Source organism: Antrostomus carolinensis, unplaced genomic scaffold (assembly GCF_000700745.2).
Source record: "Antrostomus carolinensis isolate BGI_N321 unplaced genomic scaffold, ASM70074v2 scaffold25396, whole genome shotgun sequence".
In the NCBI taxonomy this organism is placed as follows: Eukaryota; Metazoa; Chordata; class Aves; order Caprimulgiformes; family Caprimulgidae; genus Antrostomus; species Antrostomus carolinensis.
Window position 1 is genome coordinate 31,419 of NW_010324826.1, and position 15,078 is coordinate 46,496.

General features: G+C 35.3%; 1 protein-coding gene across 1 annotated transcript in view; it reads right to left on the minus strand.

The window, feature by feature from the left end:
• Positions 1 to 3,094: 3,094 nt before the first annotated feature.
• Positions 3,095 to 15,078, minus strand: part of RHBDD1 (rhomboid domain containing 1) — a 33,148-nt gene continuing 21,164 nt past the window's right edge. The window contains exon 6 of the mRNA XM_010171031.2: positions 3,095 to 3,213. Within this exon, the coding sequence (XP_010169333.1) occupies positions 3,095 to 3,213 (119 nt within the window). The remainder of the gene's footprint in view (positions 3,214 to 15,078) is intronic.

The following is a 15,078-nucleotide window of genomic DNA, read 5'->3' on the forward strand; positions in this document are numbered from 1 at the left end:
GTTAAAGGGCAACTTTTCCTCCTTAGGAGGAGTGGTATTGCCAAGAAAAAACACACGTACACAAGAACATATATTGTGCCTGTGGCTTAAGGACAAAACAGAAGAGGGAAAAGAATTTTAAAAGTTAAACACACTGTTCTTTCAGCGCATCTCAATTCTGGACTGCGAGAAACCCCTTTTTATTAGCAGTAATATGTTAGGTTATTCAACCATTAAATTTCAAGAATGTGCCTGTTAACAAGTCTGCTGATTAGGATTAAGGGGTGGAATTTCTTATATGGTACCTGATCACAGAGTTCAGAGGAAGTATGAAAAATTCACAAGAAATCACAGCTCCTGCAAGGAAGCAAGCAAACTTCAGATGCTAAAATATTTTATACAAAACTACTTTTTCTTAAGGAATCCTTGCTTTATGCAGAGTTAGTCAGGCACTAAACAGTGACAGAGAACATGCAACGTGGAATAGTCATCTGTGTAGGCTGCCCTTAATTTTTGTCCCTGAAGAGATGAAATGCAACAGAGCATATGTGAGGAATTCATCTGCAGCTTACCTCTACCATCATCAGTGCTCTGAAACCTAAACTGATGGGGTTTTTTAATGGTAAAAAGCCTACCAAAGAATCATTCTGTTAATAAACTTTCCAAAATACTCCAAGTACTGGAACTTTCCAATAATCCAATCCCAAAACTTCCACTAAATTCAAACGAAACAAAATTAGTCCCAACATAATCAATCTGCCCCCTCGGTATCACAAGTCTTCCTTTCTAACAATATCGCGGCAGCTGTTATTATTTACTATAATGAAAACCAAACAGTTTTAAAAGTAAAAAAATATTTATTTCAGTTTTTTGTATACAAAAAGTCAAAACAGCTGAACAATTATTAGTACTGAGAATTTTTATGAATATTTAATAGCAAGTATTTCTAAACTCACTTTACAAAAACAAGTGCTTTTAAAATTGTAATTGTGTTTTCCATTTTACTTAAGTATATTTTTTCAACTGACTAGTGGCTAATCCAGTGGTTTTAAATAATTAAAGTAACAGAGTTTAACAGACACAGTAAGTTACACTGAAGCTTCTGACCAGAACGTGAAAAGATTAGTCTGAGGAACCAGTGCTACTTCCTCCTCATTTACATGTAATTATTACCCACTGAGAAAAATACACAAACTTTATGCAGTTTTTTGATATCTATTTTTATTGAGCAAAGAAAAGTTAGCCAAGAGTATCTGCTATTTTATTCTATGGCTACTGCATACGTAGAAAAATAACCAAGGCCAAGAACACAACAAAAATTACCATTCCTTATGTACTAAGCATCTTAGAATCTGCCAGAAAACACTTCGTAATACTAAGAGTGTTCTTACAACTACCTAAATGAGTACATCCAAAGTCACATTGCAGTCATGTCTTTTGGCTCTCAGAACCTTCAGCCACGCATCTGGCACAATACTGTGCTGCTTCTCGGCTTAAAAATCAGCAACAAGTGTAAGAAGGATGGTGAAAGTGAGAATGACACAGGAGAGAAAGAACAGCTTGTGCATTTTTCAGCAAACAAAAGCTTAGTTACAACCAGAAGGTGTACCCTTTATTTAAAGAACATGGTAAAAAAAATTAGTTTCAGGGTTTTTTCTGTATGAAAAATAGAGCTCTGTATTTTCACATTCAAACTATAACTCCATAGAGAAGCAGACTTCATAAAGCACAAGATTGGTGATCACATGTATTTGAAAAGAAGCCATTAAATTGCTCATCCTAACACTCTACTGAATTAGTGCTCAAAAGATTCCAACAGTTCTGTGACAAAAATTGATAATCAAGTTATCTTGTGCAATCACACCTCTTCAGGTCTGAAAATAGTTACAGAGGAGTGTCCCCAGTTTCAGAAGAATTTCTTCTATTATGAGGAAAAAAGCTTGGGCAAAAAGTAATTTTTGAGTGATACTAGAACAAAACACCTCGGGTTCCTTAGTAAACATTACTGAGTAGGCAGATGTGCCACAAGCAGGACAGCCACTGTGTGGCAAGCAGCGAGTGGAGTGTCTGTCCAAAGTGGCAACTGAGCTCGCTGGTCTCCTGTCAACTACTCTAGAATTGGGTAGAAAATGAAGAATTCAAGGCAGACAGTATTTAGGCAAGATCTCCACAAGTCTGCAAACTCTTACTGCTGCTACTGGACATCAAATGAGATACATACAGAGAAACAGCAGAATTTCTAAAGCTGCATGAACAGTATATACATGATACAATTTCAAAGTTTCCTTAAAAAGGGAAATAAGATGCTTTGAAAAAACTATACATTACTAAATAAATACATTCTTTGTAGGGCATATCCACCACCCTTTCCATAAAACTCCTAAGAAATTATTTCAACCCGTAAAGGGAAGCATTTTATTTAAAACAAATATTAAGAAAGGTTTTAGGAAGTAATAAGTAGTTACAACTCATTTTTATCACATACAAGCTGCAGACAAAATGTCATGTTTTAAGGAAGACTGCAATACTAAAGGTTGTATTAAATAACTCCTGAGGGTAAGGATAGCTGCAACTATTTTCAAACAGTTTAAAAGACTGCTGAAAAGTTTAAGCCTAGACTCGTATCATCTAGCTCCTGTCATCAAAGCAATCTTGTCACGTGACATTTCACATGCCAATCCCAAAAACAGTTGGTCATCAAAAGAGGGACAAGTTTGTAAGAAAAAAATTGCATAGTTTGACAATTGTATTAAAAAAAGTAATGTTTTTCATATGTGATGGATTAAGAAAACCTCTTGTCTGAGAATAACAGCAGTCAAAAAGCCAAGGAATTCTTGAAGCTACACAAAAGAACTTAAGAAAAAAGAGTTTGGTAAAACCAGTCTTCTTCCATATTTAAGGTGCATTAAGATGGAGACTGACAAAGATCAGATTGATTCCTATCTCAGAATTTTTATCCGAGTTCCAATTTTGAGCTTGAACTCAAAGTCTTCTGCAGTTTTCCAACTATAGTAAAAATATTGGAAAGATATTACAAACGAATCTGCAGATTACAAATAAATCTGCAAATATTTTGGTAACTCTGAATAGCACTTTACATCAACACCTGCCACTTTCATCGTCTCTCAAACCTACGAAGCCTTTGCCTTCTTATTTCCTCTTCTGAATGCTGCTCAGGTGGAAACCAAAACCCGTAGGGTCGCCGCTCATTATTATATGTTGCTCCACTAAAATCTACAAGACATAATGAAAAACAACTGTTATTTTGTTCCGTAATATGAGAAAAATGCACACATATCCTGTAATCCATCACAACACAAAGGAAACAGGCAGTTGAATGTTTCCAATTCTGATGGTTTCAGGGCAATCACAACTTCCAGCAACTGAAATGAGAAAGAAAAAACACACAAACACAAAATAAATAACAAACAAACAAACAAACCCCCCCCCACAATCAAAAGAACACCCAAACATCTAACAAGTATTAACCCGGGAGTTCACATTTTTCACAATCCCAGATTGTTAAACTATTTAAATGTCTTAAGTAGTTACTTCTGGCAAAATAAGCTTTTGGTTTTGCTTTTAGTATCGAGTCCAACATGTGCTGACCCGTACCAGATGCACATACAACGCCCATCCTTAGCTGGCAGTGAGCAATTTCAGAAATAAACTACAAGTGGCAGCTCAGCTAGAGAGAACTGTAAGCAAATTAATCTGAGCAGAAATAGCACACCAAGAGCAAAGGTCCTCTGCCCTGGCACCCCAGGAGAAGACAAGAACAGGCTATTCCAGCAACTCTTCAGAATTCACATTCAGTCACTGAGCAAAGAAACAACTAAAAAGTGGTGGTCACACACGACCTCACTGAGGGGCTGTGGGAAACACAAACGAGAACCCACTTTCTGGGCATCCTCACCACGTTAAGGAGAAGCACCTTCACTGTAAAGATAACACAACAGCCTTCGTAACATTCAGGGTTTTTAAATTTAGAAAAATTAAATTTAGGTTTTTTTAAATTTTAGAAAATCCTTCCAGAGATAACTATAGCTGCTCAAATTCTGACAGGCAGCAAAATTAGCACAAATGTTTATAAAATGAGATGCACTGTTTAAAAAGATTTTTCAAATTCATATTAATATATAGGAAATGAATTTAATGTATATTCTATTCTAGTATTTTATCTTCAGCTTGTCCCTAAGTCTCAAATTGCTAGAGACAAGTTTGAAAAAATATTTATGCTGTTACTCTGCCTCTGAAAATGCTACATCACTTAACAAATACTGTTAAAAATATTACAGAGAGCTAACAAGTATTGGAAGTTGAGCTTGGCACAGGTTACATTAATTGAGAAGCACTGCAATTTTATTTTATTTTTTAAATCCAAGAGCAATCTCCTTGTCTGAAAAACCCCAATCAGTTAATATCATCTGCAGCATGGGCAGAAAGCTTTCCTTAAAAAAAAAAAATTAAGCTGAATTGAATGTTCATTTACTACATTCATTTCCCATCATTTTATTTTCTTTCTTATACATACAAGAAAGTTGGCTTGAAAAGGAAAAACACGTAGTTGTTTTACTGTGTCCTATTGACCAGAAGGTGAGAAAAACCACTGGCTTACACAAGACTTTGTAACCCAATGAACATTCATTTAGAAATTAAAAAAATCTTTTAAAGTCAGCATTTGTGAACTGTAGACACATACTGGAATACAAATTAATTTATCTATATGTATTAATATCTTATAATCTATGAGTAACAAAATTGTTAAACAACATGAATTCATTACAAGATTCTCAATGATGTTTATGTTGTCGTGACAAGAAAATTTATAAGAAAGTCATTGTGACAATTTTTTTTTAATGGTATGTAATATCTGGGGGAATACACAGAAGAAAGGGATTTTCACAGTATTATTTATATATTAACACAAGGCTAATTAAAATGCCTAGAATTTTCTTTATGATTTGACTTTTGATGGGCATACTTTAAATATAAACAATAGTTGAAATATATGAATTTTGATATACAAAGAGTAATATAGTCAAGACCCTGATTGTACAAATGGCTGCATCATACGGAGTCAAAACTGCATCATAATTAAGAAAACATTTACATTCTTTAGGAATTCTGTACTGACATTGTCAAATATTAAATTTTCTCATTAAAAAATATTTTTCTATATAGCATCCTTGGTTAGTTTTTATTTAAGAAATCAGATATCATTTATACAGTTGAGTACTGGCAGAGTCCTCAAAATATGTTCAATACTTTAAATATAAATATGCTTTAATAATCGCTAGAAATAAGAGATCTTATAAAAAAAGATGAAAAATGCTTCTTTATATGTTGAACCAAAAATAAAAGACTGAGAATGTGTTCTGAAAAGACATTATTTTACATCAAACAGTATGGTGAGGAGTGAAGCTGTATGGATGTGAAGGTTTAAATACATGTATTTATACATGTATGCATATATTTATATTATCTCTTTGCCCAAAATAGTTCCCCATCACTTTTCTTCTAATTACAATAAAATATTAATGAAATAACACTTATCTAACCAAAATATTTATAAGCCATAGTGTTCAGAAATGGTAATGAGGCCACTGCTACTACTGAAACAACACCTGGATTTCTCTGCAAGAAACGAACACAATCTTCTCAACACATCAGCAAAAAACTTCAAGACTAATGGATTTTAAGATTGTATTTGAAGTCTTTAAAAAACTGCAATAACACTGGATGATAGACAAAACCAAAAGATACAGTACAAAAAAGTTAGGACAAAGCAGTAAACCATACTGCTTGCATATTTTAAAATTAATTTGATTGTGAAGTAGCTGTGTTTTGTGACTATGGAAGACTGAGACCCTCCACACCTTTCCTGGCGCTCTGTGTGCAGCTCTTTTGTTGCTACAGCGTAAAACCACAGGGCTCTGCACCAAAACAGGAAAATCACTGTAATTGCAACTGCTTTCACTGAAGCTGTATTAGTGTAATGCAGATAAAGCTTTAATGACCTTAAACATTTTCATCCACATGCTAAGTAAATATACTTATCATGCCTCAAATAATTGCTGTAGTTAGGCATTACAGCACATTCCTCTGAACCTACAGACCCCCACAGGCATAATGTGGAACGCACTCAAAGGTTACTCAGCGTGTCAAAATCAGAAATTGGATCAATCACAGACACACAGCCTGAAATGCAGGCAACTCACTCACTGTCTTCCCTTTTAAGCATTTTTTGCCCCCACGATGAAAGAGCAAGCATCTCTCAGTTGAGAAAACAGAGAGTTTTGCACTCAGCAAAGCAGCGCCGCACACAGCTCATCAGCTCAGACCGCCAGTGCTGACACTGAGCACGTTCACCCATCCTTCCGTCCTGGTCTTCCTTCAGTGCCTGATCTACATCAAGCCTGACATGAGGAAATGCTTCTATAGTAACCAAAACAACCATTTTGGGAAGCTGACCATAAAATTTGTTGATGCTGACCCCTGAGACCATTTTTACTAGTTAAAAAAACCCAACACGGATTTGCAGATTGTTACTCAAATTTTCACCCTTTTGCTTAGATTTAAATGATACAGGAAAATAAAAGGGAGGAGGAGAAGTCTTCTCAAGGAGGAGGAGAAGTCTTGAGGCGAAGTTTTCTCAAGTCAAAAGATCATTAACCAGGGGAATTTCTCAAGAAATAAGAGAGTTTGTCATACTCTCTTGGTTCCAGTCAGGGTCCAAGTTTTGGAATCAAATTATTGGCATGTTCAACACAGTCATTGTAAAAATGCAACTGTCCAATCTGATAAGGAAGAAAGAAAAATATATTTTTACATAAGACTACTAGCCATATCTTACTGGATATTGGAGACTTTTCACTGAAAAGTCTGCACCCAATATTAGTTCTTCTGATTCCTAAGAAAAACTTCTGTTTCGTATCTTAAGTTCTATTATCTGCTTTAATTTTTGTAATTATCAGATTGCAAACAAAAAACTCCCTCAATTCTACAATTCCTGAAATCCTGATACCGCAGATACTCCTTGCCTATAAAGATCTTATTGAATGATGTTTCTGTTTTAGAACAATAAAAATATATTCTAAATTTTACACAAGCAGACAGCACATAACAAAACCAACAATAAATACAAGGAGTTAAGACTGTCTTACTGGATACAAGTCTCTCAAACAAGACTTAACTCTGCAATACACATATATTTCAGTTCTGTTCTCATGCAATTCTGGGCACTACTTACAACAGCTGATAGTGCCCAAAACTTCCTTGGAGACTTTATGATAGCAGAAGAAAACTTAATAAATGTTTCAATGTGCTTTTTGTATTCATATTTGAGACATTTATGAAGTAAACCCTGAGCTTTCATTTCATCACTGAACTGATGCTGAACAGTTCACCTTACTTGTAACAGGTCATCTGCAAGTAAAATATTATTTTAAATTAAGTTCTGAGTACTTTTATAGACAGTCAGAAAAGCAATGGATTATTATTCTTGTTCACTCTTCAACTAAATCACATTTATTTTGTCAAAAGGCAAAATTGATGAAAACTTGAATATTAAAAAATTTTGCTTCTGTTTCTATACCCATTGCATGATATATTTGAAAAAAATAAGGCATTATCACAACACAAAATTTAAGACTTAAAAAATTCTTTAATTCTTCCATATTCTTCATCTACTGGACAAACAACAGGAGTTTCTTCTGTGGACATTCACAGCTCATGCTACACCAAACCACCAACATGGTCAATCTCCAGAAGTGCCCTACCCATCAGAAACAAATTATAGTCACAAAAACAAATGTCAGAAACAGCAGAGATGTCAAAGAGGAACGAGTTGATCCTATCTAGACTTAACCTTATATTTTCTGAGGAGTTTCACATTTGAAGCATCATTTTGAAAGAGCTCATGTTGTAGTGAAAAGAAGACAGAGTATTACATGCTGATTTGCTTTGAGCAATTTGGAGGCAGATGCTTAAGGAACAATTTAACAGTTAAATAATGCAATTTATAATCCATGCAGATCCATAGGTGTTAGTAAAGGATGCCTGAGATGACAGCAGCAACTGGGCCACTGCTTCTCTCCTTCAAGAAATGAAACAAAAGGAGAGAGGGCACATATTACCTTGCAATAGTAAATTCACACTTTCAATCATGCACATGACACTCCATTAGCCAGCAAGAAGGTGACTAAATAATGAGATCTGAGACCCTTGCAGTGCATCCCAGCGGGGGCAGGTGGGTGGCCGAGGACATGGCTCGTTCACCGGGCAGATGGCCCTGGAGCCACACAGGCCGCCACTGAACGAGGAAAAACTCCAACAACACATTCCGCCTTGTAAGTAGAATCAGGGTTATTTTGAAACAGATGGGCTCTAGAGAAGCTGCTGCATTGAATATTATAGAGTTGTTTACTGTCTGGCTGGTTTGAAACCCAGGGATTATCTGCCAGCATCTAGCAGTTTCTCTGTCACATCAGGTTTCAGCAAAAGGAAAGCAAAGTGAAAGCCACGGGAATACATATAAACTTTTTTCTTCACTAAACCAGTCCCAAATTCAGAACTTAACTAGCTATTGTGTACAGTGCTTTGCAGCAGCTTATCTGCAGACCAACTGCATAACCAACATCTTAACCCTGAAGCTGAAGAGCTAACACAGCTCTCTTCTATATAAGAATCCTCTAAATTTTCTCTGTATTTTTATCAAGTAAAATTTGTCTAGTGTTATTCTCATTTTATGCATCTGCAAGGCAACACTGTCACCCTTGGACACACACACCACACTGAGGCTTTTCACTTTAACAGTGATCAGCTCAAAGCTCCCTTCCCTACATCTTTTTCACACATTCTCAGCACTTCAGATATTGAAATACAGTTACCAGACACATGATATAGAAGAGCAGACAGAAGAGTTTAAAAAACTAACATCGTTAGTGCCAATTCACCACGTAAAGTATTTTGGTGGAAACAGCAAAGAAAAAAACCACACAACCTAAACCCAAAGACAACTCCTGTTTTCCAAAGAAAGCACAGAGGTGAAAGGACATACTCGGTACCATTGGAATTGGAAGCTGTAGCTACATCAGTCTAACAGATAATTCAGCACTGCTCTTCTGGATATGTTACATGAACCTCCAGCCAAATTCACTGCAAACACAAGCAGGCCACTCCACAGAGCAGCACGCAGATTTCACAGAAACACCAGAGAGATTGATCTGGCTGTGGCACAGCAAGCCTTGTTTGACAGCAAAGCAGAACTTACAGAGCCAGCTGGCAGTGCAAATGAGCCATCCATTTAGTCTTCACCTATACACTGCCCTCTAATCATCAAGATCAGATGTAAGGACAATTTGAAACATGCCACCCTGTTAGTGCCATAGTAATAGCTGTAGAGTATGTGTGAACTCTGCATTTTTCACTCCTCTGCATGAAATTCAGCATAAGGAAGAAAAATCAACTGGTCATCTTATGGGGTGAACCAAACAGACAAAATCTCCACATGGGGTTTTAGTGCTGCTTGCAGTACAAGCCACAGAAGTGTTACATCAAACACACTCACTTGATCTTTTCCTCCTCTCTGAAGTAATGACCTTAGTTTTAGGTTAGATAATAGGATTTGCGAGAGAATTTCTGAAAGCTTCTGGAAAAATTTAGCAAGCTACCAAACCGTGAAAGTCTGACTGGTAGAAATATGCAATTAGGTCTTTGATAAATACTGATGCTGCTAGCTAACAGAAGGTGTATAGCAACTAAGTAATGATGGTATTACAAAACAGTGTGTCTGTATTTCTTTTTCATGCTAGCTTTAGTTGTGTTAAAGGAGAATCTAGCATGTTCGCAGTTGAATAGCTTACCATTCTCAGTATCACTATCTGCCCTGGCACTAGTGAATGTTCCTTAACAGGTGCCTCAGACAGAATCATTTCATGTCCGAGCATACACAAAGATAATCCTGGCTTTGATTTTCCCTTTGAAAGCTGTGAAAGACAGTAAGTCTACACTTAGCAGAGCCAAGGTGTCAGGTATTATGTCACACTTTGTAGCAAACTCACTTTGGGGTTTCCTCCTCTTTTTCTTGAAACAATGTTTTCTGCAGCCAACAAATTGCTCACTCAAAGACTGTTAGCTTAGGTCCTCACAAATGCAGGACTGAGCGTGATCCTAACAAGGATCATCCTAACAGTGATCCTAACAAGGATCATCTCATGTACACATTGTTATTTTACACAGCTTAATTGCCTCACTGGATCTTCTGTATTTTCATGTCATTTGATTACATAACAGATTGCCAGCACATGTACCTATGTCATTGTTAAAACTATAAATCTATCACAACTATTTATCAACACTAGTAAGAAACTGTGAGGTTAAAATATTTGATCAAATGTTGTAACAACACTTGCTTGGCTTTCATTTGTACCCATTTCATATAAGGCATTTCCTCCATAATTTGTATAGCCCTGGCAATTATGTTTTAATGCCAGGATATAATGAAATTTCACAAACTGCTCTTGGGCATGCTACAGGTTACATACAAAGTACTATACTGCTATGTCTGTGGTACACCCTGACTTACCATGCTTTTTAATACAAAATATCAATATTTAAAGTGTTCTATTTGACAAAATGGGAGTTCTCTCAGTTTATAAACATCCAAACATATAATTTTTATGCATAATCAACCAGATATTTTTGATGCATATAGAATTAGAAGAAATAAACTGGAAGGCAGGGAGAAGCTAGAGTTAAACGTCCAGTGTTGCTAGAGTTCTTTCATATCTTCCAGTCAATTAGGAGTCAAGTCTTAAGGTCAGTTTAACCACCTACCTTTTAATTTATTGAATTGTACAGAAAACCCTAGGGAAAGGCAGTGCATATACAATATCATTTTTCCTCCTCTCATACTTTAGGAGGACTAGGAGGTTTCCAGAAAGAATTGAGGCAAACAAAACACAGCAGCCTTTTCACTATTTCATGTTGCACTAAAAGCCAGACAGACACTACAATTGGAGAAAAAAACAACTATAAAATGGCAAATCTGCTTTTATTCTTTCATCTCCTTCCCTCTGCAAAATGCAGACATGCTATACAGTCCGACAGATTTGTCTTTTAGCACTTACCACTGTCCAATTTTTTCCTACTCAGCGCCAAGCAGACCACATTTAATAGCCTACGCTATTGTTTCTAACACTGCCCTTTAAGTTCCTGTCAATGTATGAAAGAATTTTGTCACGCTATGAAGCAAACTTTTCTTCCTGGTGCTGGTGCCAACATTCCTCATCTACAGACTTGAACAAAAACTGGTGGAGAATCGGAAGTCTAACTACTGTTTCTGTGCCATGGCTTGGAATGGCTGACAAATGAAACATCAAATTAGCAGGAAATTATTTCTGGCTAATGAAGTTAGGAGGAAAATAATATACAATGAACCCAGATACAACTGGATTGCTAGAAGAGCAAGCAAGATCAATCTTGAACACAGACTCTCTTTCTTGTTTTTAAAAGAAGGTATGATAAAATGGAGAAACACACAAAACCATTCCCTCCAAAAGGCCTAATAATTTGTTTTGGTTAGGAGAGAGATGGCTAAGATTTAATATAGGTATCTTAATCCCTTCATACATGAGGATTTTAAAATTTGTTTTAATCATGCCTTAAAGTCTCATATTTGCTGTATTTGTATCACCAAAATAAACTCTTGTTGAAGTAACAAAAGTTGTTAAAAGCACATAGGTAACATTTTTTAGAGTAGAAACCGTCAGCCACTACTTCAGAACAAGCCAAAAGCTTACTGCACACTCAGATAATGTATTTGCAACAAATAATCAGCACTACAATGCAGAAGTAAGAGCATATAGACCACTGCTGGACTTGATACCCTTCAGAAAAGAATTAAGGAGGTTAGTTTTATAGCTACCTCCAGTTAATGTTTAGCTGGATACTGAAAATACTATAGGAGAGATGGTATAAAATAATGTCACTGCATTTTCCAGCCATCTAATAATTCTCCAGATGTTAATTCTCCTAAACAAGGCTAAACTCATTATTAAGCTTCAAATGGTTGATACAAAATCAGATATATCTTTCATTCCTAAGTATTGAAAGGGATATGCTAACCAACTCAAAAAAGTCTTGACCTATATAGACGTGCTGCATAACCTATTGTTATTCTAAAAAAGTAGTGAAGAAAGCCAAGAATAACTTCAGTTACAAGAAGAATTTCAGGTAGGCTGTGTATTTATCGTAATCCAGCAGGCGGCTTTTGTTCAGCTGCAAATAGCAAGGTTTCCTTTTCCATATTCTTTATGTTCATCTGTTTCAAGCATTTGCACTACATCCTTTAATCACTTAAGTGACTTATTTTACTATTCACCTGTATTTTATTCTGATGGACCGTTTTCATAGTAAGCTGCACAGATCCAGTAAAGAATGCTGTCAAAAAACCAGTGAAGTAGAGCACTAAAAATGAGATCTAAGATAAGGAGTTGAGCAAGAACAAAACAAACAAGGTAAGGAGTTACACAAAATAGAACCGAAAAGGCTCAAAGTTTCTCCTGGTAAAAAGGAATAAATGCAAATGAAATTTCATCACCCTACACAGTTGCTTACAATTATAAAGTCAGTCACAAGTTATGTCCTAACATGCCTATTCTTGGCAAATATTTTTGTGTGATGTTACAGTACTTGATTCAATGCTTCTGAATTGTAAAGCTCATATGGAAGTTGTGATCCTTTCTGAATCCTAAAAACAAGACAAGCAAAAAACCCAAACGCAAAGCTCCTGCTCAATAGTTTAAAAAAGAATACTTACATGTAATTGATTAACTTAAATACTTCCACAAGGAGTCCCTTATTTGATATTGCTGATGTGTATGATGACTCGGTAAAAAAATAGCATAAAGATAACATAACAGAGCCACACTAGTAGACTTTCTTTTTTTCTGCAATCCATCCCCTGTTCCTCCTTTTATAGATTAACTAAACTGTTTTTAAAAACTAGTTAAACTAAATTGGTTTTAATTAATTTAGCTGATATCTTCCTAATTCCTTCTGAGATTGCTCTGTGGCTTAATGCAGTTAGCTGCTAGGAAGAAGTGCTTACACTGTTCTACGGTATTCTTCTTCCTTGGTTATTAAACCCTCTGAAAATTATTTTAGAAGTTGTCAGATCTTGCAAGTTTTTTAGCTAAATCTATATATAATTTGTAAAGTTATTTGATTGAAAAATGAAGCATAACTTATTGCTATAACTATAGAAACCAGAGCTACAAAGAATCTCAAAAGAATCTAGTCCATCTTCATGCCCTATGGCACAGATAGACACCTTTGTCACATTCATAAGAAACCTCTGTTTAACCTTAAAACTTTGTAGGATGAAGGTCCTACAAAATTCTTTGTCAATTTATTGCATTACTTATTATTAACATCTAACATATTTCCACTAATGAAATAACATCTTTATTTCTTGTTTTATAAACTGTAATAAATTTACACAAGAAAGTGCTGGTGATCAGGATCTTAGAACATGGTTGCAGTTTCGGAAAGATATTTAGAACAAGAGCTCTGCTCAAGTGGGAAAGCTTTTGTTGGGTACCCGAGACCATACATAGCCTGAATGGAATGGAATGGAATGGAAAGGAAAGGAAAGGAAAGGAAAGGAAAGGAAAGGAAAGGAAAGGAAAGGAAAGGAAAGGAAAGGAAAGGAAAGGAAAGGAAAGGAAAGGAAAGGAAAGGAAAGGAAAGGAAAGGAAAGGAAAGGAAAGGAAAGGAAAGGAAAGGAAAGGAAAGGAAAGGAAAGGAAAGGAAAGTTGGACTTCAAGAATCAGATGCAAGTCCTAGCATATGACTTTATTAAATGTATTTTAATCTGATATCATGTACTGCACATTTGAGCATGTAATCTATTTTAAGACATTTCTACAGAAAACCACCATAGTCAAATGCAATGACTGGCATTCCTACAACTGCAGGAGGGAAAGATAAAACTGAATGGAAAAAAAAATTATACAGCAATTCTCTATAGCCTTATCACATCAGTTTCATCCTTATTACAATGTCCCATGGATTTGGCAAAATTCATGGACTACTACTAAGTCCAGTTTCAGTAAACAAAAATGTGAACACTTGAAAAACTCAGATAACAAGTATGCCAGATGCCTAGATATTTCCTAACTACACCACAAATGTACCTATGACTAGCCCGTACCTGGACATCTCAAAACTTTCAGTGGATGGTGGTTTTTTTCTTTTGTTTTAAATTAGAACTGAAGAAATACATATATAGACAGTTTCACTACAAAATATAAGAGGAATATCTATATATGCATACTTACACGTATTTCTTTTTAATCACAAACTATAAAGACTATCACCTACATGTTTAAAAAACTTACTTTTAAGAAAAAGAGGAAAATTCCTTTGTGCAGAGACATGAGCTTGCAAGGGATTCTTAACATTATTGAGACTGAAAGACACACTTAGAAGTTCAACTCACAAAAAGTCCCAACACCCACCACAACAAAAATCCAAATCCACATCCCACACTAATCAAGATATTTCTTCTGAGCAGAATGGCAAGTAAACAATAGATAAGAGATAGAGTATACTGGGGCTACATTCAGGACAGCAGCTAATACTAGTATTAAACAAAAATGGTAGCCATATATTTTAACTTCATAGTAAAACCATATAGTTTAAATATTAAAGGCTACAGTTTTTTAAAATCCAAAATTATTTTCCTGACTTAATTAAAGGAAGAATTATTGCAATTTGTAAACAATATAGAATTATGATAATAAGAATGAAATTAGAAAGCAAAAAAAAACTTTGGAGAAAAAATAGTGCTGTTTATCTCAAACAAGAATTAGTTTAAAATATATAAAACTGGGAATGGAAAGAATATAAATAACAGTTCCTTTTAGGAAATGGACCTGAATCATTATAACAGGTTGATAGTCTTAAAAGTGATGCCTATATAAATCCCCATAAACAAGCCTACCAATTTCTTTTGTTGCATTAGATACTAATTATTATTACTATTTAAGAATTTTTCAGGATATAGCATAAAAATAGAATTGCAGTTCAGGA